Consider the following 23748-nt stretch of genomic DNA (forward strand, 5'->3'; position numbering starts at 1 on the left):
GACAGCGAGCGACTTAAAGCAGCAATAAGCTCAGCAAAGTACTAGCACGAATCACTCCTGCTGTTAACTAATCACTGCTGCTGCTAATCACATCACTGCTAACTAAATGAACAATCGCTAGCCGAACATTCTGGATTTCTAGTTTCCAGTGAATTTTATTCAGTAGCACCGCTCACCGTCGTCAATATTCAAAATAAAAAAGTCCTCGGCGTTGTGACTGTGTTATGTTGCTGGTGGTACAAGCGAAATGCTTTATTTTAGTACAAATAGTTTATTAAATGTTTAACATGTGCGGAATAAATACTTCTAAAGTAATCTAGTATAGCAGATGCCAAACATGATTTAAGAAACTACTCTTCAGCGCTTAAATGTATTTTAGCCCATTTTTGTTCCACGCTTGACAAACTTAATCTGGTAAATCCACATCGGCTAAAAACTCGGCGCCTGTCATATGTCAGATTATCTCAGATGTGTTCGTTGACGGCTTCCGACCGACAGGATGTAAGTTCGAATCCGGGTGAATGAAAAAAGTATATGGCAGGCTTGATGAATTTTGAGTCAACCAATGATTTCCTAGTAAGTCTCTTATTAAGTTATAATATATGCAACATGGCCATGAAAATAACGAAACCCACAAAATAAAATAAAAATACTTCCTGCATATTTTTTTTCTTTTTGCTTGCTAAATGTTGAACTGCTGTGGAATAAACGTAGCTTCAGTGCCATCAGCAGAAGTTTAATAAACATATCTATACGTACTGAATAAACATTTTACTATACGTTACATAACAGTCATACAAACGCATCTTCCACGTCCATATTCAGCACTGTGCTGTTTAAATTCTCCAAAACCAACTGTATAATCATTGAACAGAGGTGTTTAGACATACTTGAAAAGCAGCTATATAGCATGTGCTGAATAAAAGCTGTCGGTAAAACGTTTAATAAGCAAAAATTGTTCCTTGGGGTTCCTTATACAGCCTGAATTCGTTAATTGGGCCACGACTGCACTCCAGCTGATTCGCTGATTGGGCCGACTGACAGTTGTTAGAAATTTCTAAACTCGAAAATTCCATACAATTTTGACATTCAAGTTGTCACATAGCCCAATAAGCGAACACCCAATTAACGAACCGCCCAATTAACGAACCACCAATTAACGAAACTTAGCTGTACTATTTATATTTTTTCGAGACAGATACGAACGAGTTCGAAAATAAGCACTGATGAAGCCTGCAAGTCGTAGGCGAAATACGTATCTGTCGCAAATAAATATAGATAGTAGAATTTAATTAGAATGGTTTTCTTTATTTAATCTCAGATAGGAATCTGTTTTGCTGTATCTTTTGTAGTTACGGAGCTACAATGCTAGTACCTTATTAGTAACTAAATGAACGTCCACTTTGTTACTAATGAGGTACTAGCAAGGGGTGTCTCACTTCGCAATTTTGCATTAGCTTTTTACATCATTTGCATTCATTGCAAAAATGCAAGCGAGATTTTTTTGCTGCAAAATTTTATTATTGGCTGCAACCGTGGATGCAAAGCGATATTTGCAGTGATTGTATCATTTGCAGTGAATATATTTAATATAAATCTAGTGAAACGCCCCTAGGGTACTAGCATTGTAGCTCTGTAACCAAAGATACAGCAAAACTTTATTCAGCAAAATTGTAGATAAGCTTAACAAATGTTCCCTATTTCGTGATTGGACCATCCCTGATTGCTTCAAGTTGTTTAAAAAATGTTTTATTTAGACTCAAAGCAACTAAGTTAATTTATCTATTTTGGACAAGCGTTACGGCAAAATGCCCAATATAGAGTACGCATCGTGGTACGCTTAAAGCATGCCCAAAACCAAAATAGTCTAATGACTCTATCACAGACTGTATGTTAATTTTGAAATAATTTGGAGAAAAATCATATGCATTATAGAACGTCGTGAAAACACGGAAAACTAAACACATCACATACACAACTAAACATTACGATTTTACGAACTGTCATGTTGAAAGGTGATAAAAGTAAAAATACTTTCATCTCTTTTTTGCTATCACAAAAACCAAACGAATATCAACAACAGCGCAGTCGTGAATCTCAAGGTATGTAGCCAAGGAGATAGTATTACGCTTTGACTCACACTACCTCGCTTGTGAATCGTGCATCCGACGTCTTCGTTTGTTCTCTTCACCAGCGTTTGACGTCATAATTACTCACACAACCGCTAAGTGCGATTTGGCGTTCACCTAATGTCAGTTTGTTTTGGTTTTGATTTTCTAGACCGATTTGCTTCCAGAAACTTCTCGACCGTTGATCTGGAAGTGTTGATTTTTATTATAAAGTGAGTGCTGTGTGGCATTTCGCGTTTAGTCATAGCAAAGAAATTCGAAAGAGAGCAAGGGTTTAATATATACTTGAATTAGTTCGTGTTTAGTTTGAATTGAACAGATAGTGGTGATTTTCTGAACAGTTATTTGATTATTTGCTGTTGAAATTAAAAGTATAAAACAAATTTCTCGGAAAAAGGTAATTTATACATAATCATCAAGAGAAAATACGATTTGCATTGATGACGTTTTATAATTTCTTCTAGAAGGTACGAACAAATCACAATGGCAAAAGATTTCTATAAGATACTGGGAGTGTCGAAAGGAGCTTCTGATGACGAGATCAAAAAAGCATACCGTAAGTTGGCTCTAAAATACCACCCAGATAAAAATAAGAGCCCTCAGGCGGAAGAAAGATTCAAGGAAGTGGCCGAAGCTTACGAGGTTTTGTCGGATAAGAAAAAGCGTGATATCTACGATCAGTATGGAGAGGATGGCCTAAAGGGTGGAATGGGAAATGGAACCACACACGACGGCAACGGATCTTTCTCATATCAGTTCCACGGAGATCCCAGAGCGACATTCGCACAGTTTTTCGGTACGAGTGATCCGTTCGGAGTGTTCTTTGGCAACGATGGAGGATCTAATGTATTTTATCACGAGATCGGAGGAGACATGGATGATCTGCTGGGATTTGGAAACCGTGGTGGAATGGGTGGTTTTCCCGGAGGAGCTTTTCGCTCGCAATCATTTAATGTACAAGGTGGCTCGCCCAATCGAAAACATAAAATGCAAGATCCACCGATAGAGCATGACTTGTACGTGACACTGGAGGACGTTAATGGAGGTTGCCAGAAAAAGATGAAAATATCAAAAATGGTTATGCGACAAGATGGATCCGCCCGGAAAGAAGAGAAAATTTTGAACATCAATGTGAAACCAGGTTGGAAAGCTGGAACAAAAATTACTTTTCCGAAGGAAGGCGATCAAGTTCCTGGAAAAGTCCCTGCCGATATAGTGTTCATTATTCGAGACAAACCACATCCGCATTTTAAACGTGAAGGTAGTGATATCAGATACACTTCTAAGGTCACATTACGCCAGGCACTGTGTGGGACAACAGTGAAAGTTCCAACATTATCCGGAGAATACCTAACAATATCAACGATGGGTGAGATTATTCGACCAAACACAGTAAAACGACTGCAAAATCGGGGGTTGCCCTTCCCGAAAGAACCATCGCGTCGAGGAGACATGTTGGTGGCTTTCGATATTCAGTTCCCAACCCAGCTGAATCAGAACGCAAAGGACATTTTGTCGGATCTGCTCCCGATAGACGGAAATTCCTAAACGTACGGGAATGTTCTAGAGCAACGGAAAATACGTCGCGTATGAGGCGCGTGACGAGAACTCTCTCTCCCTCTCTCGTGAAGCTGTTATTGATGCATCTGGTCTAGCTGCTGGGCTATCCGATTGCGCCAACACCGTGAATGAGCGTAAAAAAGTGAGAGAGAATTCCCCTTTGAAAATATGTACCGTTAGCGGGCAGTGAAGATTGTGAGTATGCTGGTGCTGTAAATAGATGATGAGTGAGCTTGTGAATTTTGCAGTTACAAGAGAACGAGAGAAGGAAGCATAATCATATTTTTTTTTTCGTTTTATCGGGAAGTTTTGTTTATACACCAGAAAATTTATAACCAGTAAAAATTGTGAATGAAAGGTTTAAGACTGAATGATAGTTAATGAGAAACGCGTTTTATGTAATGAACTTAGATTAGTTATTTCGTTTCACAGCATCATATTTCAAGGAAAGTATTTCTTGAAGCTTGATGCTGTTCAAACTGTTTGGTAGTGTTATGATAACTATCGGTAGTAACATGCATAAATATGAGTGTTGTAAATAGCTAAATAAATAGCGTAAAGCTCTTAAGCAGCAAATGTTTTTCGTACGTTATAGTACAAATGTAAAGATATATAAAATAAAATAAAAATGTCAAAATATAACTTATGTTTTTCAATCAAATATCACAGCTGTTAAAGCAGGTGTTCTTGTTTAATCGAATGTGTATCAAGGCTGATACGTTCAGTTACGCCCACTTACGCTCATTGGAATAAACATTGTAAAAGTCGTAGCATTTTTAGAGCTGAGTGTAATATCGCTCATAAAAGTGCTATTTTGGCTTAAATCGCTTCGGTCTCTTCGGCGCACTTATTGCTTGGAATGCACAGTGGTTCAAACAGCGAAATACGTGATCGTGTGATATTGCGCCGAAACGTGAAGTTTTTCGCATGTAGTGTCTTTAGGAACATTTCTTGGTATAACAGGCCCCTTCTTGTGAGAGAAATCTTTGGGTGATTAATTCCCTTAATAGTGAGATACGAAATTTATTTTCCCGTATATACGAGATACAGGTGTGGTACTTTCAGCAAAGTTGTAGTAGATATTAATACAAACAACTTTGTTAAAGACACCATACTTGTATCTCTTCTTGGAAATTATCTATAAAGCGTTATTCGTGGACAAACCCTTTAAAACAGTTTTTAAACCCTAACTTATTCTGGTCAATTTTTACGTGTTCATAGTATTCTAGAAAGTTGTTTATCTTGCTAAAATCAACGTTTCTGTAGAACATTATTATATGTTATTTTCCAAAGTTTCGGAGATTTTGAGCTTTTTTGGTGAAAAATAGTACCTCTTTGAGCTTAAATGTTTACCAAGGTGGCAAGTGGTGGCAGATCAAACAACTCCTACTTTAAAGTACAAGAAAACACCTGTAAAAGCAAGTGTCAATTGACTGTATCTGTTTGTATCCTCAAAAGTAATAGTTGTTTTAAAAATTCATCTCAGTCATATTTACAGAACAATTAAACTGTACTTCGGATGCAATAAACGCCATTTTGTTTACGTTGACAATCGCTTTATAACAAGTTAAGTTACCAGCAATTTTTTCGCCTATTTTCGAGTCGAAAATGAATGTAGACTTAAAATTATTTGACGCAATTAATAAGAGAAAAGCTTCCAAATAACTTACTTATGCCTATATCGTCGGTACCAACGACCGATAACCACAGAAATTCGAGAACGTATGTGGAATTGGATCGGACACACCTTGAGGAAAAAAGCGAACAAGGTCTGCACTGCAGACTCTGCAGAGAAGCACTCGACTGGAATCCACAAGGACAGCGTAGAAGAGGCAGACCCAGAGGTTCATGGCAACACAGCTTAGCTAACGAGTAACAACATCCGGGCTGTAGACCTGTCCTGGAGGCAGATAAAAGCCATGGCGGGTAACCATTCGCAGTGGAGATCTCTGATTTCATCCCTTTGTTCAGCCGGAACGGCAGACATGTACACATAAGATTTTATTTTCAAGATTTCCAAGGATATTTTTAAGGCTGAAGCAAAGGCTGAAATCTTGGCTGAAATAAATAAAACTTGCAGAAAAGCTTGCAACCAAGTTTGGAATAAGATATGAACTTAATGTTTGGTTACTTTCAGTTTACCGTGTGCGGAATTTTCACTTTTTAAGCGATGTGTCATCTGCATCATTAAGGTGCTGTCAAATGTACGAGTTTCTTCCTAAACTGTTTAATTTGCACGTAAACACTCTGAAAAAGGTGAAAATTCTAGGAAAAATTGAAAAATTGGATTCGTAAAATCCATACGGATGTCGTACAAGTGAATCTGGCTTCGCATAAACGGGCAGCCAAAATGCATCTATCTCAGGATGTGTCCAGCGCGCTGCAGCAGATCGAATTCGTCAAGCAGACGGTAGAGGAAATGGATTCGAGTAAGCTGCAGCTAAATGTGATGGACGATCTGAAGCTGGTTATTGATCTGCTGCAAGATCCGGTTTTTCGCAACATTGTCCAAATTCAGGACTCGTTGGCTGAGTTGAACCATCAGATAACGCAACATCCGTCGATTCTGCCCGGAGATTTTGATATTGCCAACAGTGGCGAATTGGTGCTGAATGTTCCGCCAGCTTCGGATTTGTTTGCCGAATCCGATTTTCCGGACGAGCAGCGTGTACCGTCAGCACAGATTTCACCCGGAAGTCCAGCTCCGCCAGCAGTACAGTCGCAATCGCAGCAAAAGTTGATCCTAATGGAACATCCGTTGCAGAGTAATCAGCAAGGACTGCTGCAGGCACAGCCATTGCATCCAGCTCCTTTGAAACGAACGAACGAGCTCATGGATGTGTCTGGAGAGGTGGGTATTGTTGTTTAGATTAACTTTAATCTCATTCGTTTACATTGTTACCTGTTAGATTTGAGGCAAAAATGTGTAGGTATATTTTAAATCTTACTTTTTCTTCGCTTAAAGAACCGTCAGCAGCACGATACTCAAGAAGATTCACTCATCCATCCGGGTTTGTACGATACACCAAAACCTGCCGTGGATGCCGCGGAACCTGCTGAATGGTCGCGAATCTTAGATATCGAATTGGTTAACGATGGAACCGGGCTGGGATTCGGCATCATCGGAGCTCGTGCCACCGGAGTGACAGTGAAGACTATTCTGGTCGGTGGTGTGGCGGATCGCGATGGAAGACTGCAGTCTGGTGACCAGATTTTGCAGATTGGGGATGTCAATTTACACGAAATGGTATCCGAACAGGTTGCTTCGGTTTTGCGGCAATCTGGAACGCACGTTCAACTGGTTGTTGCCAGACCAATCGATGCAAGCAACGGTGCTATTGAAGAGTTCGATAATTCGGCTATCGTCCCTACGGTTTTGTTGTCAAATCCTTTGAAGCTAAAGCAATATCTGGCCGACTCCGGATATCCGGAGATTTTTAGCGTTTATTCAGTCGGTAATTTGGACAAGGACGCATTTGACAAGGACAGTCCAATCGATTTTCCGGAGACTGAAGTTTTCACTGTGGAACTGATAAAGGATCAGAACGGTTTGGGTATCACGATTGCCGGTTACGTTTGCGAAAAGGAAGAATTGTCTGGAATTTTTGTGAAGAGTGTCTCGCCAGGAAGCGCGGCAGATTTGAGTGGAAAAATTCAGGTTAATGACCGAATCATTGAAGTAGACGATCAATCACTGCACGGCTTTTCGAATCACCAAGCCGTTGATGTTCTGAAGCAAAGCGGCCATGTAGTTAAACTATGTTTAGAGCGCTACCTGCGCGGTCCAAAATATGATCAGTTGCAGCAGGCCATAGCTGCCAATGAGATGAAACCTCCTACGCCGGCTACACCGCCACCCGCACTTCCTATTGGTGGTACCGATTTATCTAAGTATGGGAACAATATATTGGATATTGTTCCCCGAACCGCTGGAGTTGATAAGCGTAATTTTTACGACGAAGATGACGACGACAATCTCATGATGATGGGTGATCCGGATCAACAGCTGGAAACAATGATGGCACACAAGAAGCTTGCTCGTGCCAAGGATTCTATTGAAAGTCAAGAGTATCGAGAGAAAATGAAGGATGCCTCTATCATCCCTCCGCCGGTGTTATCTTCTGGAGAGGCAGATTTGGATTTGTTGCTGGCAGATAACTCTGCCTTGGGGCTCGTCAAGCACGGTAAACAGCGCAGTTCGCTCAAGATAACACAGGAGACGGAAGCTTTTATCGTAAAAAAATGGAACAACATTCTGGGCGCGAATATAAAAATAATTGTTGCAAATATCCGAAAGTTTAACGCCTGCAGTGGACTGGGTATTTCTTTGGAAGGAACGGTTGATGTCGAGGGAGGCAAGGAAGTACGACCGCATCATTACATTCGATCGATTTTGCCAGAAGGCCCGGTAGGGCAGAACGGACTATTGCGCTCCGGCGATGAACTGCTAGGTGAGTCATATTTAAATAATTTTTTTACTGTTTTTGTCTGGAAATTTAATATTTAATGTGAACTTTACATTGAAGGGCTATTAGAATTTCATAGTTGTTTTATAAAATGCTTCCATTTTGGTTTGTTCCAAAAAAGTTATCTTTCTATTTAACGTTTACGGAAATTAGATTTTCCTATTTTCTTTGAAATTACAAAACTGCCACTAAAAGAAACTTAGTCAAAACAAATGGCTTAGTTTGCGCTGAAGAAGGTTAATACAACACTTGAATGTTGAGAATTTTTATGCTCAATTTTATTTGCCACAGCTCATTTCGCTCGACTGAATCGTACGCCATCTTGAAATCTACAAACAGGCGTTAGGCAGGTTCCTAAACTTCTCTAGGATTGGCCGCAAGGATGAATATTTGGTCCGGCTAGGAGAGATTTTCGAAAACCAGTTTGGTTTTTGTCTACAAATAGTTCTGCTAGCTTGGCATTCAGCACTAAACCAGTTTTTACACGCTCTTCCATGCATCGTGCCTGCTACCCCTCTTGCAGTTATTACAATGGCACCATGGATGTACCTCCTTGCTTACTTATTTGACTTGCCGTCCTAAGATAAAGCCTGCTGAACAAAGGTTCTCCACTCGGTTGTGAGCTGCCGCTCTCAATTCCCTGGTGTACTCTCCGCCAGATCTCGCACCACCGGGTCTAACCATCTTGCTCGCTGCGGATGTACCTTCACGACCCACTTCTATATTTTTCCTGTGTATGCTGCAGTACCAATGTCTACGTCGTTAGCGCAATAGATATATTGACTGAATTTATTGAAGATCGTGCACCGCACGCGTTAAAGCCCGGCCGTCTCAATGCACCTTCGCGATGTTGAACAGGAGGCAGGAAATACCATCACTCTGTCTTAATCAGTCTTGTCAGCTGTCCGAGGAAGCAGTTTTCGACCATTATTTTCCATAGCTCTTCACAGTCGCGTTGAAATGTATGAATATGTGTAAGGACTTGATATTTGCGACACTCTGAAGGATCTAACGTACAAAATTCGCCTCTATTCTACGTACCGTCTGGACCCGGATTCGATCATAAACTTCGGGTCGATCAAAATGTCATGGATCTTGAATGTTTTATGACGTAGCTATTCCCGTTGACTCACTGTTCCTGTTGTCCACTGTTGACTACTCTCCCCTATCCATAATTCTCATAAAAATCTCCTAAAAATCCTTTGTATAGAAGGGGCGGCTAGCAATTTAATGTTACTCAGGGTTGATAAGCAAAGTTGCCAGATCCGGTTGGATATCGACGAAAATTCTTACAATAAATGTGAATGCAAAAATTCATGTTGATTTTTATCCTATAATTCATAACTCATTCTAATGATGTTCCTATTTAGGTCAAATAAGATTTTTGCTAATGCTGACCGAAGTGTTCTAGAATGTATTAGGTAAGTCATTTCGATAAGCAAGGTAATTCAGGTAAAGTTAACCAGGAAGAGGGTGAAAAGATGTAAAGTGAGCCGCTGAAGAAAGATAGAAGCAAGAAATATTAAAAATTTTAGTGATTGGTCATTTGACCGTATTATGCAGTTGAAAATATATATCTATACAGGCTGAGGGGACAGCGGAGCGCTCTATATGTGATCGGTTTTTGAGCTTTGACGACGCATTCCTGTTATAAATACTGCGCACTGGCTGCCTGGTTGGGAGGCGGGTGCGACTCTATGGGTTAAAGCTTCTGTCGACAACCGCGAACGCCCACGTAGTGGATGTAAGATGAAATTTGTTCTATGGGTCGAGCCCTGATAAGTTGATAACCATTGATTGTCCGAAGATTGTCTTTCTCTGAGGTTCGTTTGTGGTTGTATCGAAAATTTGATGGCGGAGCCACGGTTTAGGGCCCGGCATACAGTGGAAAGGCCCGTTGTCATTTTCTTGTTCTGCGTTGGTACCTCGCATTGATAAACAGAAGTAATGCGGATTTGTTGCTTAATTTGGGTGCCGCAACATTATCATTTGTCATCAAATGTTTTACTATATATATTTCATTTTTGCAATGACGAATCAAAAATATTATAGTTCTTAATATTAACCTGATATCTAATTGTTTTATGAATTCCTTTTTCCAGAGGTCAACGGACAGCGGCTTCTCGGAATGAACCACTTGGAGGTGGTTTCTATTCTGAAGGAACTGCCGCAAGACGTGTGCATGGTGTGCGGTCGTGGTGATCAGGAAATGTTGCAATTCACTGAGGAAGCATTGATTAGTACTTTGGAGGAAGAGGTAGCAAAGGGCAGAGCCAGTGCCAGCGGCGGCGGCAGTGGATTGCAGAGTAGTCTGACACCATCGGAAAGACTAGTTAAGGCCAAGAGTGATGGTAGTTTGGCCACAACGGGCGGTACTAATGATGGGTTTTCAAAGATCAAATCTAGAAGCTTGGAACCACTGACTGGGTTAGCCATGTGGAGCTCGGAGCCACAGATAATTGAGCTGGTCAAAGGGGAACGTGGGCTTGGGTTTTCTATTCTGGATTATCAGGATCCACTGGATCCGAACGACACTTTGATTGTTATTCGGTCGTTGGTTCCAGGAGGAGTTGCACAGCTGGACGGCAGATTGATTCCAGGTGATAGATTATTGTTTGTGAATGACACTGTTCTGGAGAATGCCTCGCTAGATCAAGCTGTCCAGGCATTGAAAGGTGCTCCAAAAGGAGTGGTTAGGATTGGAGTTGCGAAACCGTTACCGATGCAAGATTCTTCGATAACACCGTTCGAGGATAAAGATAACGATGTGGTAGGTGGCAATTCAGGATATGCAGCTAACGAAATTTCGGGACGAAATGCTTCCGGTACTATGTTATCTATGAATAAACCGGATATTATAATGGAATGAGTACGGTTAGTCATAAGCAGAGATGAATTTCAGCGCTGTTCGACATTATTTAGGCAGCTAACGGATCTTTTGCAATTTATCGAAAGTGTTAGTTCGTTTGCAAACGACAAACATTTGGTTTAGGTTTCGATTTCTTGGGGAAATCGTTGCCGCAATGTCTATTGTTCAAACGATAGCTCTCAAATTATACGCTGTTATTCGTATTCATCAAGGCGCGTATCTGCCACCGGCGTAGGATGCAAGCAAAACCCTACCTTACCCGGTATGCTTATTTGTGTTGAGTTTTCATCGATTATCGACAATTAGATGTAAAAGTTTTACACTCCAGAACATCTTTACTTACCACTCCTCATCCGACATCCAATCTTATCGCTTAGTTTGATATTCCGCTTTCTGTTGTAAGCACTTTTCGAGCACTTTCCAGCTTCCATAAACGTTTTTCTTTTTATCTATGTATATCAGATCAAATCAGCGTTTGTCGATGGTCCTTCGGGACAGTAATAAAAGCGCTTTCGCAGTTCAATGTACATCAGTAACTAAAATTTGCCACCAAATGCGATACCGTATACTACATTCTTTATACAAATTCCAAATATGGTATGAGATCATCACATCACCTCTCGTAAAGCATCAAACATTCGTGTCACATTCAGTTTCAGTTTTGTTACAACCCATTGGCCCATTTTTGTATCTGTCATGATTTGCGCTTTGAATCGAAAGAATCCACGAATTCGTTTCTGACTTATGACGTTAATTGGAAATGATGAATAAAATCTACCAAAACAATGAAAGCAAAATATGCAATCAACTGAAGAAAAAAAAGTTGTCCAAATTAATTATTTGCGTAGAGTGTTCTACTCTACGATAAAAAATTTGCTGGACCTAGGATGTGTCGGTGTTTAGAGCAACAATAAAAAAGAAGCAAAACATAACTACATGCAACTGCCGAGTAGACAAAAGTAGAATTTCGCTCGTAGTGAACAGATCTGACTAATTAACGGATCAGTTTCTTCGGAAGTAAGCTTCCACGTATGCAGCTTAGAGCAGTGCGAGTAGAATAGTCCATTAGAGAATTGAACCCAACGTTTGACTACAAGTTTAACAAATACGAAGCTCAGCTCGATCGATGATATTTTGTATAGAGGAAAGAAAAACGTTACTTGATCAATTATTTCTTGTGAACAATCAGCTTAGTTAGAATATATGGAATTTATCCAACCCTGAACTTAGTATTGCTCATTCCCTCCCATTGCTCAGATAGAAATATTGATAGAATGGTGGTGGTTTAATGGAACAAATTCGAATAAGAAAAAAATTATATCGTGAAAAAATTTATTTCCACCCTTGCACTAAACAAAACACCAATCTCTGTCGCTGAAGTAATATGTTAAGCAATATTCCTACAAAAATAGTTTTCAGATTTGTTTTTTACAATCTGGAAAGCAAAAGTTCCGTTTGTTACAAAATAATTATGTGCAGTGTTTAGTTTATTAATTCACTAATGGTAGTGACTTACAGATTTTATCATCATGAAGTATTTATCTTATTATATTTTACTTAAAATTTCATATATAATATTTTCATCTGTTCTAATTTTTAACCGCTTAGTTAGAACACTTCATGATCTAAATGCTCTACTTTTGTTTTATTTTTTACTGACAAAGATGTAACACAATAACATAGAAAGAAGTGAAGTCAAATCAACTTTTACTAGCGTTGTTAGTGCTGTTAAGACGATTTTGTCAGAATGACAACCTTTGCTTCTCGTATCTACTATTAGAAATACTATACTATATAAATGCATTCCGTTTAGACTGTAGAGATAATAACTGAAGACATTAAACATACCCACTACAAGTGCAACATCCTACAGATTATTAAATATATATAATGAAACGTGTTTATTTATATACAATGATTAGAAAAATTCATTCCACTTTATTTGTATAAATAATATATGAATAATAGTGAAGAAACATTTATTGATGGTAGTAATAAAAGCATGCAAATAGATTTGTTTGTAACTTATACTGTAGAGAATATCACTGTAATGATAATTATGTCTCTTTATTGAAAATATTCTGATAATATTCTTGTAGGTTTTTTTGTATGCCAGAAGAGCATTGGGTTAAATGGCTTGTAGGTAGGTACTACATACATCATTAAGAGGAGGTGGACGGTCGCTGTCTGTTGTAGTCGAACAGTAAAATATACTATAAAAAGCGAGATAATATCATTGGCGGAACTAGCGCTCATTTCTAGGGGGGGCTATAGCCCCCGGCATTTTTTCGACCATTTTATTTCCTTGGCATATTAAGATTAAATGTACATTGATGCACAGGAACTTTAAGTTGTGATGCATATAAAAATTACTCTTAGGTTTTATTATGTAAAGTTATCTAACTATAGTTTTTCCTTAAATTTAAAAATCCAGCCTTAATTTTCTAGGGGGGGCTAAATGTCTTCTAGGGGGGGCTTAGCCCCCCCTAGCCCCCCCTAGTTACACCAATGGATAATATAGTTCGGTTTAATTACCCGATTACCTGGAAAATCAGCGTAATTCGTTTCAACTTAAGTTTTTAAAAATGAGAGGTATATCCGTAGCCGGTGTATTCGATACTGTACCCAGTTTTTTAGATTGTAAAAGTCAATATGATCGTAGCTCTAGCCTCGCAATTATCCTGTACTGTAACAGCCGCCTGCAAAGTCCGTTGTACAAAAACAGAAGGTCAAGGTTCAAAAAGCGTAAAGCGTACCGTCGTCGCCGCATCGCACATAGGAGTCTTTGGCCCAAAAAGATGGTAAAACTTCATTATAAATTAGTTATCTTACATACAAAAATACAAAAATCATTGACTAATTCCCCGTAATGTGCAATTTGTATCTTCGTCTTGTGTTTATACATAACACATTTTATTACAAAGCCGCGGAATCTGCCGTTAGCTGAAGTGAGTCGGGATAATTATGGTAGTATTTTGACGGATGATCGCGAGGTGATCGAAAGGTGAATAGCGCCTAGACGGATAACCAAGGCGGCGCGCCAAATGCGAACCCCAACGATAGATAAAGTTAAGGAGGCCATCATGCAGTTTAAGTACAATAAATCGTCTGAAAAAAGATGGCATCGGAGCGGAGAAGCTTATTAAAATGGGACTGGATATTGGGATACAGAACAGCTATCGGAGGTGTGGAAAGATGGGGTTATCTAGCCGATCTACAAGAAGGGCGATAAGTAAGTCGTTCTCACCGTTCTCAATGTTGCGAACAAAGTGCTATTCAAAATCATTGCCCACCAACTATCATCAATTGCGAACATATTTGTGGGTATTTAACAAGCCGGTTCCGTAGAAATACGGTTAACGACGGATCAAATTGTTACTAACACGGTCAAATGGCTGGAGCAAACGGCATCTACTTTCATTCCGTGTGAAGGGGCACAGCTACGGGCCTACGACACGGAAAACCTGCCGAAAGCTCATACCTTCATAGGGTACTGTGTCGGCACCACAGACGAGAGAATTCTTGTGATTCCTTCAGAATCAGAACGACAACTTCTCAACGCAAGCATGGAAGATGCGTAATCGCAATGTGTTTGGAAAGAATGTTGAACTGCTGATGAGGGTTGACTAAAAGTTAGGTAGCCAAATCGCTAAGCAGCGCGTTATGTTAAACTACATGGCAAAGCACGCATGCAACAGGTTGGCAGAGGTTCGATCAACACAGCGGCAACAGCCTCTGCTGCAAAGACGTGAACGGTACGAGCGGAACACCCTTTTGAGTGTGCCCCGCCATCACCACGGCAATGCAACCCAGCCAAGACTGGGAGGGCGCCGCGAAAACCTTGCAAAAGACGTACGCAGTAACCACCAGTCAACCTCAGAGGCTCAATTTGCCGTTAAGTGCACGTCGGACATTTTAGCCTGTCGCCTGTCGTGTGGGTGACCCACCCGCTCAACTCAGCGAAAACGCTGCTGGTATCCGTTCCCCAAGGTTCGATCCATCATTGGATCAAGCCGAAAACAGCAATCCTGCCACAAAATGAGCAACTTTCACTGCATTTAGCTGAACCTCCACCATGCCAAGGGCGCGTCTAGTGTCGTATGCCGGAGGTTCACCAAAGAATAGCTGAGCGCTGCTCTGATCCAGGAGCCTTGAATCAACAATACCACGATCCTCGGATTATCTGGCGCCAATGGTAAGTTTATCTGTTGTAGTACACAGTCCAGGCTGCCGTTCTGTTAAATAAGAAAATAATATTTTCTCTAATTACAGAATACATCCAAAGCGATGTCATTGCCATTACGGTGGGAGTCCCGATGACTAGAGGGAAGCAGGAGACACTCATTGCATTTGCCTACTTTCCAGGGGACAAGGACGAAATACCACCGCCGACCGCCCGAGGTTGTTGAGCTCGTGTGGTACTGCAAGGCAGGCAACAAGCCGTACGTGATAGGCTGCGACGCCAACGAGCAGCACACGATATGGGGCAGCGCGGATACAAACAACAGGGGTGAGTATCTACTTGAATATTTTACTTATAACGATGTCAATGTAATCAATGTAGGGAATGAACCTACCTTTGTAAACGCTATCAGACAACAGGTCTAAGACCTTACTCAATGTAGCGCCTCCTTAGCCGAGAAAGTCCAAAATTGGTGTTGTTCATACCTAAGGCTGGTAGAAAAGAGAAAACCACGCATAAGTCTTTCAGACCGATAAGTCTGATTTCAACGCTTCTTAAGCTGATGGAGAGAATCACGATTCACTGTATATGCAATGTGTTTTTAAAAAACTCTGCTGCATGGAAATCAACATGCATGATTTACCGTATTGGTAATCTACGGGAACCGCACTGCACTACTTAGTGACGTTAATTGAGAAATCGCTCAAACATCAAGAAATGACACTTTGGGCTTTTCTTGATATTGAAGACGCTTTCGGTTACACGTCCTTCTCATCAATTAATGCGGCTCTCTGTCAAAAGAGATTTGATCACACTGCAATGAGCTGGATTAAAGCAATTCATTCGAGCAGAGAAACCACGCCATCATTGGGAGATACGTCGGTTACGATTTCGGTGATTTAAGGATGTCCTTGCACCGGTGGCCGACGCCCAAGCTTTCACAGATCACAGATAATTAATTATTGTAATGATGTGTAACGATAGTTGAAGTATCTACATTGACGGTGCTGCAAATGTTGTTATGACAATATCCCGTACTGTTTTAACTAAGCCCCCCAATTTTAAAATTCAGATTTAGAATGGAATTGAAAACTCTTGATATTAGCCTAATAATATAGACTAAGTGAAGGTGAGGTTTGAGCGCACAGTTCTCAATCCCAATTGGGTATGTTATTATGTCACAATTTTGATTAACAAACTATGCTATGCAATACTAACTTTAACTGACACGGGTCATATTGAGGAAAATGGGAAAAGTCAGTTATAGATAGCTACAAAAGAGCCATTCCCAAATCGGCATAAAAACCCGTTGTCTTTTCACATTAACATTTACATAATTCATTATACATTTTACATAATACAAATATAGATAACCATAGAGGCGCTGGACTAAAAGGAAAGGAAAGGTACAAGTACCAGCGAACCACATGCCCTGGAGGGTGTTGTGGGTTCGAATCCGGTTATAATCTCAGATTACAGCTTGGTTCGACTCATGCACCTTCCAGCATTGGACAAAAGGTAGGAGTCAAAATGACTACTTGTCAAGCATAGCTACCAATACCCTCCCCCCTTCCTTTCCGCTCTTCCCCCTCCTTCACCAAAAAATTTTCATTTCTTTCCCCTACCGTCCCTTCATCAATTGTAGAACCATCGTTTCAAAAAAATATTAATATATGTATGACCTCATTCCAAGGTCAAGACTAAAATCTTGAGATTAGTCAATTACACATAAGCTTAACCTAATATGTCACTATCACGGATTCATTGTTCAAACTAGTCTGATGAACACGTAAAATCAAACAGAGGGCAAACAGAAATTAAATTACGCCATATTACTTGTACCAAATTCCCCCTTTAGCAGTTTAGCAGCAAATGCGGCTCTCGAAACATCTCTTCTTTTCAGTGTGTCAATATTTACGGTGGAGGATTTGCCGGACCCGGCCATGGGAGAAATCTTAATGCGTCCCTGTGGGGCCGCGATTCTAGATATCCGCAGGTATGCATATGGGCTCCAAAACAAAAAGGTCATATCAAGAATTAATCGAAATCAACTCCAATGTCTTTAACACGATCTACACGTTGTAGCAGAGACCGTTCGACTCTATATTCGTATGCGATTGGAGTTTTGCTTCTAGTAAACGTGATGACAGAGTATTTGGGGACACTTATAGCGAGATTGTTCATACCACACTAGTTGACAAAACGATCAACAAAATATGGTAGCTGCTTGCAGTCCTTTATGGATCTTATGGCTAGGAAAATTTTTAAGCCACCCATCTATAGCAGTTTATATCCCGTTAGAATTACACAGCACACGTCCTTGAATTAGATGAGGAAAAGTATCGGTCCTAAATTACTTCCCAATGGAACACCATACTTATTGCAGAAATTGCAGGACTCAGTAGAGCCTAGCTTTACTGAAAGGCTACGGTTCGTCAAGGATGTTTAAAGCCAGCAGACGAAACCTTCAGAATCTCCTAATCGGTGATACAGTAATGTTCCGATTTTGTCAGCCCCATCCCTACTAGCACAGTTGTAAGAAAACAGTTGTAACAACTGAAATGCGACTAATTCTGGTCATAAATAAGTTGCTGCAACAAAAAGTGTCAAAAGTGTGCTAATTGGGATGTTGAATTTTGAGCTGACAAAATGCGGAAACTAACGAAATCGGGATATATATTTTTCAAATTTTTTTTTCAAAATTCAAGACTTAAGACCTTGCAATATCGAAGACTTGTACTAAAAATTAAATTTTAACCCTCAATTGGTCAACCGATAGCTCACTGAACCGGGCACAGCACACTGGTCCAGGATCTTTTTTGGTGCGCATTAGTTTTGAGCGGGAAAACTTGATTTTAGGTTTATGGAGCCTTTGGAAGAGTTTCTTATAATTATTATAATTATGTTATAATTATGTTATGTGACCATTCCTTACGCCGACGACGTTGTACTTATTGTCAGAGAAAAAATTGACGCAGTACTGTCAAGTCGCTTGCAAGGAGCTCTAAACACCACTATGGTGCTATGGTGCTTCTGCTTACAAGAGAGGCTTAAAATGTAAACCCCACCAAAATTGTCGTTATACAATTCACTGGGCGAAGCAAACATACTGTTACTGCCCCTGTACTGAATGGTGTCAGGTTGAGTTTCAGTAATGAATTCAAACACCTCAGAATAATTCTCGATAAAAAACTGAACCGGGCTGCCCACCTACAGTGTGACACATATGTATTCGAACAAAAACAAAGTCATAGATTTTTGTAAATAAAGGCTTTATTTCGAAATTTCGTGTTAGAAGTTGTTGACTCATAGATACAGAACGCAACTAAAAATCTACTCTAGTCTACTAAATCGCCTTTTGCCTGGATAACGCGCTTCAAACGCTTTTTGAAGTCGTTACAAGCGGCACGCACTACTTCCATTGAAATATCATCTCATGTCTAGTTGATAACTAACTTAAATTCATCCAAATTATGGTATTTATAATCTTTGAGCTTCTGCTGTGTGTACCACCATATACAAAAAGCCAGTGGGTTCAAATTGGGAGAACTTGGAGAGGCCATTCCTGTTTTAATATGAAATCGGTCAGGTTGGCTTTGCACCACGTCTGCACAAGATTTGCAGTGTGGGCTGTCCATGCTGTTGAAAGCAGTAATATTCTTCACCATATATTTCCCGAACGTAAGACATCAAATTTTATTCTAAGATCATTTCTAGATAGTATTTTGCATTAACTGTCACACCCCTTGTCAATAAATACAAGAGGAAGTTTCCCTTTTTTGAAATGCCTCCCCATACCATGACCGCTGATAAATTTTGGTATCGTGGTACATTCTGTTTGTGCTTTGGAACGTCCATGATCGAAACCGACCACAACCGATCATTTTGAGCATGACGCGGAGTTTGAAGAACAAACAACTTCTCATCAGAATAGATCACTTCAGCTTCCTGTCGTTTTTGTTTTGTTGTATCCATTAATCCATAGATTTTACCTATTGTGAATGCTTTCATATCCAGATCTGCTTTTGATAGAAATTTCCTTTTGATATTCAGCTAACTGCGACCAATTGGCTCTCGAACAACCTTTTTGACCTCTTCAGTTCAAAAGCTTTGTTTTCTTCCGGTTTTTAAGGTTTTCAACAGATCTCATTTTGACAAATCTTTTTACTGTATAGTATATGAATCCTCTTTTTATGCCGAGATGTTTGAGGTCCCGAAAAATAGTGCCGCATGTAGCACCGTTTCTTTATTAATTTATTATCAACGACCGTCACTCAAATTCTGGTACGTGCACACCGAACGAGACACAATAAGAAACTGAAACTACGTCAAGTAAGACTTAAGTCATGATGACATACGCATGGTCTTAGTTTGATCATATTAATTGAATATGCCGCTGCAGGCATAAAATGATTTTTGTTCGAATATATATGCGTCACACTGTAGTTTATGCGGTTAGGAAGCAACTTCGAATATCTGGGTTTGCAGCTCACTGTTTGGCAAAACTTGGGGATTGAAGCCTCAACTAGCGCTTAGTCATATACTACTATTGCACGGCTTAGGATAACCTAACGCAGGATAACCAGTGCCATGCGTACAACTACTGCAGTCATGGAGGCAATGCTATGCTTGCTGCCTTTGCATCTTCATGTGAAGAAATAAGCTTGGCGCACTACGGTTGCAAAGGAGTAAAACCTACTCGAAATCGGTCATCTTTGCATACTGCGCGAGTTCAATTTGACATCCTTAGTAGGGTATTTCTAATTCCCGTCGTAATAAGTACAGCCACTCTAATTTTCATCATTTCTTGTATGGATAGAATGAATACTCCAAAAGTTCTTGCGTTGATTCGACTCAAACACACTTACCTTCTGATCCGTGCAGTGAATTCAAAACTAAAAAGCGATTATTAAAGCATTTTATTAAAATTATACAAATGACTTTATTTCTTAAATTCGTCGTACCGTTTTAAAATCCGTCCATTAACACTTTTCATCGTCTGAACTAAAAATCACAGTAGCGTTTACGAAATTAGCGGGCATGTATTTGTGTAGGACGGCATGACCAATATTATTCTGCAAAAATGTCTGCTGGTCATGCAAGTTTCCCGGCTGCAGACAGGGATGCCACATATAATTCTGTGTGTTTTGTTGGAAAAATCTGACAATCTGTACAACGAAGAAAAATAACTGTGCTAAAATCTGTCCAATGCTAAACAATGAGAGTGAAAGAGATAGAGATACATTTTGCTGACTATTTCCGTCTCTTTCACTCTCATGTAAAAGCTCAAAAATCTGTTTAATCTGTGTAATTTGGCGAAAATCTGTATTCTATGCATACAGATTCTGTACAGGCGATTTCTTTCAAATAATCTGTGCATGTGGCAACCCTGGCTGCAGAATAACATGCGTTGCGTAAGTTATTTTCATTTTATGAATGACGGAAATTGAAACAATTAGACGACATTTTCTTCTTCGTCGCACGAAAAAACGTAGGAAATTTAGCTGCTAGTAATTGTTGAATGAAAAAATAGCATTTAAATAGATCTCGGCTCACTTTGATTGATCACGTATGATAGTCAACAAACTAAAATATTGGGGAATACCTAATTTTGCGTTGTGTGTGTCATAAAAAACGCTGATATTTTTAATAATTTGTGTTGGATAGAACGGGAATAGGCAATTACGACAAAGCAGCAACATACTCTAACTTCAGTCTCTGCTTCCATGAAAGCAAGGCCCAATATAAACGTTTCATATGAGGTGACTGAAACAGATTGCTCAATATGGAATAATGGAAGACTCGATCTTCCATCTAGAACCATCTATTTTTTACAGATGGTTCAAGAATGGGGACCTGCACACGCTCCGGAGTCTACGGACACGACATCAGGGTAACTATCTCATTAGAAAAGTGGCCCATCGTTTTTCAAACTGAAGTATATGCGAAATCGGTATCTTTGTAGGGTAGCTCCGAGCTGTAAACTGTAAATTTTAATGTGTTGTAAACGATTGCTCATAATTGTCAAATTAAACGTTCAATTAAAAAACAACTCAATAGTGATCTATAAGGCTATATGACCTTTCAGTGAGACTAATAGCGCATAAATCGATATAGCCATTTCTGAGAAACGACAATTATTATCTAGTCAAAACACGTTTTTCAGACATAACTTTTTAACGATAGCAAGAACTTTCATTTCGCACTAACCCGTTATGACCCGGGTATACCTAAATTCGGACCAAATGAAGTGAAACTATGTAATCCATTATATTATGGCTCGAATGTGGGAAACCCAAAATCGTCATTTAGAATGGCCTCAAGGCCAAAACATTGCAGGTTTTATATTTCATAAGCTCAGTTTCAAACAAACAAATTACAAAGTTGTTTACATATTTGTTACCGAATTTTGTGATAGACTTTACATATAAATATCATTTTACATTTCAGGTAATGTTTCGTCACAAAATGTAGACTTTTTCTTGCGTCTTGGAGACAAAGTTTTTTTCGCCATTTTTTCAACTTTTTTCCACCATTTAACACAATTTTGCACTGTTGAAAATACAGATGATATGACAAAAACTGATTACCAGATTATACCAGATTATCTCACACACACATCAGATTGATGTCTTACCTCTCTTGTAGTGATATATTAACAATGCTGACTATTGAAATTCAGCAGTAAACAAGTTTTGAAAATGGGGTATGATATATCATACGCTAGGACAGGCCGAAGCAGCGGAAGCATCAAACCGCGTTGGTGCGATCGAGAAAGATAGCATTTTGAAAATCTTAAATTTTTCTTAAATAACGCTACAACATCGTTTTTCGAATACATCATAGTTTGTAAAACCCGTACCTGATATGATATGTCACTACAGTAGAGTATTCAAAACCATCTAATAAAAGCACGCTCTCATTCAAAATTTTGCTTCGTCTTTTTTCTCTTTCATGTTTTAGACCAATTCAAAAATAAAATCTCAGTTGAGAAAATCTTTAAAGAGTTTGTAAATGTTTTATTATTGACATATTAATTTTCATCATAATTTATATCGAAGTAATTGCATCAATTTCGTCATAATTGCGTTTGCATATTACTTTTACTAATTTTACAAATAAGCTTTTGAAGGATTCTTCACGATTGAAAATTGAAACCAACGAAATCCAATGGAATATGATGGTGGATGAGCTTTCGGTTTGCGGAAAGGACCTTGATTTGAATCATCGATTTCATTCGAATGGATTTGGTCGGCTAACTGATTCGATGAATCGTTATCGGAGTCACCGTCCTGGTCAACTTGGTCAACTTGTTGTTCCTGTGCATCATGCTCATCATTGTCACTAATATCTTCTGAATCTTCATCTTCATCACTTGCCGAACTATTGGAATCAGCTAGGGCATCCAATGCTTCTTTCAAAATATGTTCTACATCTTCTTCCCGTAGCTCTCCTTCCTGATTAGTTATAATTTGTTGAGCTTCATCACTTTCAACATTTTCGGAATTTTCTTGATCATCAGGCTGTTCATCAATTGAATCTTCTTCACTGTCACTACTATCTTGTTGAATTTCATAACTTTCAATACTGTTGGAATCAGATTGCTCGTCAGACGGCTGACCTATAATTTGCTGATTTTCATCACTTTCCAAACTGTCAGAATTGATTTGTTCATCAGATTGCACACCGAGGAAGTTTTCGGAAGCACCCTGATCATTGACATCTTGTTGAGCTTCATTATTTTCCAAACTATTTGAATCCGTTTCATCATCATCTGATTGTAGGATGTCTTCTTCCTGAGCAGAGTTACTTTGTGGAATTTCATCCGGATTATCTACTTCGGCCTGGCTTTCAGATTGCTGCTGCAAGATGTCTTCCTGGTCAGCCTGAGAATCATTTTCAGGATCAACGAAATCTTCTTGATTACCAAATTGCTGATCTACCGAGTCTTCGTCAGCACTGGAATCAGCGGTATCTTCAATTTCCGCTCCAGCCGGAGCTTCTTGGTTTGAATTATCCGGATCAGGATAATGCAAAGCAAAGGCATCATTTATTTCCCCATCCTAAAAAATCAAACGATTAATATTGAACAAGTTATAAACTATCATAATATTGCTCACTGCTAGTAAACCTGGTAGATGATCGTAGCCGGAGTTTTCTAACAGCCAAGCACGTTGAAAGTTCGATTGATCATCACCAGCTTGAGGTATGAAATCATCAGACTCGAATGGATCCAACGGTTTACTAATCACTGTGCTCACTGTAAAAAGGCAAAACACCAGAAGAACCTTCATTTTGTAAGTTTTAGTTTATAAAGTCTGATACCGACTGTTCGATTTCTAATGAGGCAGAAATTTATATTCGTTTAGATTTCTCGGAAACCTTTAGTGTCTCAAGTACCAATGTAGTTGATAAGTGTTTTCGCTTGGGGAAATAGTAAATATATCTAAAGTGTAGTGAAAGACAGCATGATAGTGCAACAATATTATCTTTCTAATGTGAGTCATTCAAAATGAAAAGATAATATATGGTTCTTTAAAA

The 23748-nt window shown here is 39.3% G+C and overlaps 3 protein-coding genes across 4 annotated transcripts; 2 read left to right on the forward strand and 1 right to left on the reverse strand.

Moving 5' to 3' along the window:
* Window positions 1–2327: 2327 nt before the first annotated feature.
* LOC128733394 (dnaJ protein homolog 1-like) lies at window positions 2328–4317 on the forward strand. Of its 2 annotated transcripts, none has more exons than XM_053826953.1 (2): window positions 2328–2526; window positions 2594–4317. In XM_053826953.1, exon 2 carries the CDS (start codon window positions 2613–2615, stop codon window positions 3675–3677), a length of 1065 nt encoding a protein of 354 aa, XP_053682928.1. In that variant the 5' UTR covers window positions 2328–2526; window positions 2594–2612; the 3' UTR covers window positions 3678–4317. The 2 variants fall into 2 exon arrangements, with proteins under 2 accessions (XP_053682928.1, XP_053682929.1); XM_053826954.1 differs by having other exon boundaries at window positions 2597–4317.
* A 1592-nt stretch (window positions 4318–5909) lies between these two features.
* Window positions 5910–12595, forward strand: LOC128738761 (patj homolog). Its single transcript, XM_053834115.1, has 3 exons — window positions 5910–6540; window positions 6655–8140; window positions 10258–12595. Exons 1-3 carry the CDS (start codon window positions 6040–6042, stop codon window positions 11022–11024), a joined length of 2754 nt encoding a protein of 917 aa, XP_053690090.1. The 5' UTR covers window positions 5910–6039; the 3' UTR covers window positions 11025–12595.
* Window positions 12596–22319: 9724 nt separating this feature from the next.
* Window positions 22320–23501, reverse strand: LOC128736188 (protein starmaker-like). The gene is made up of 2 exons (XM_053830669.1): window positions 23328–23501; window positions 22320–23270 (listed from the first exon to the last, which is right to left on the reverse strand). Exons 1-2 carry the CDS (start codon window positions 23499–23501, stop codon window positions 22320–22322), a joined length of 1125 nt encoding a protein of 374 aa, XP_053686644.1.
* Window positions 23502–23748: the final 247 nt, after the last annotated feature.

This window comes from Sabethes cyaneus, chromosome 2 (assembly GCF_943734655.1).
Source record: "Sabethes cyaneus chromosome 2, idSabCyanKW18_F2, whole genome shotgun sequence".
NCBI lineage: Eukaryota > Metazoa > Arthropoda > Insecta > Diptera > Culicidae > Sabethes > Sabethes cyaneus.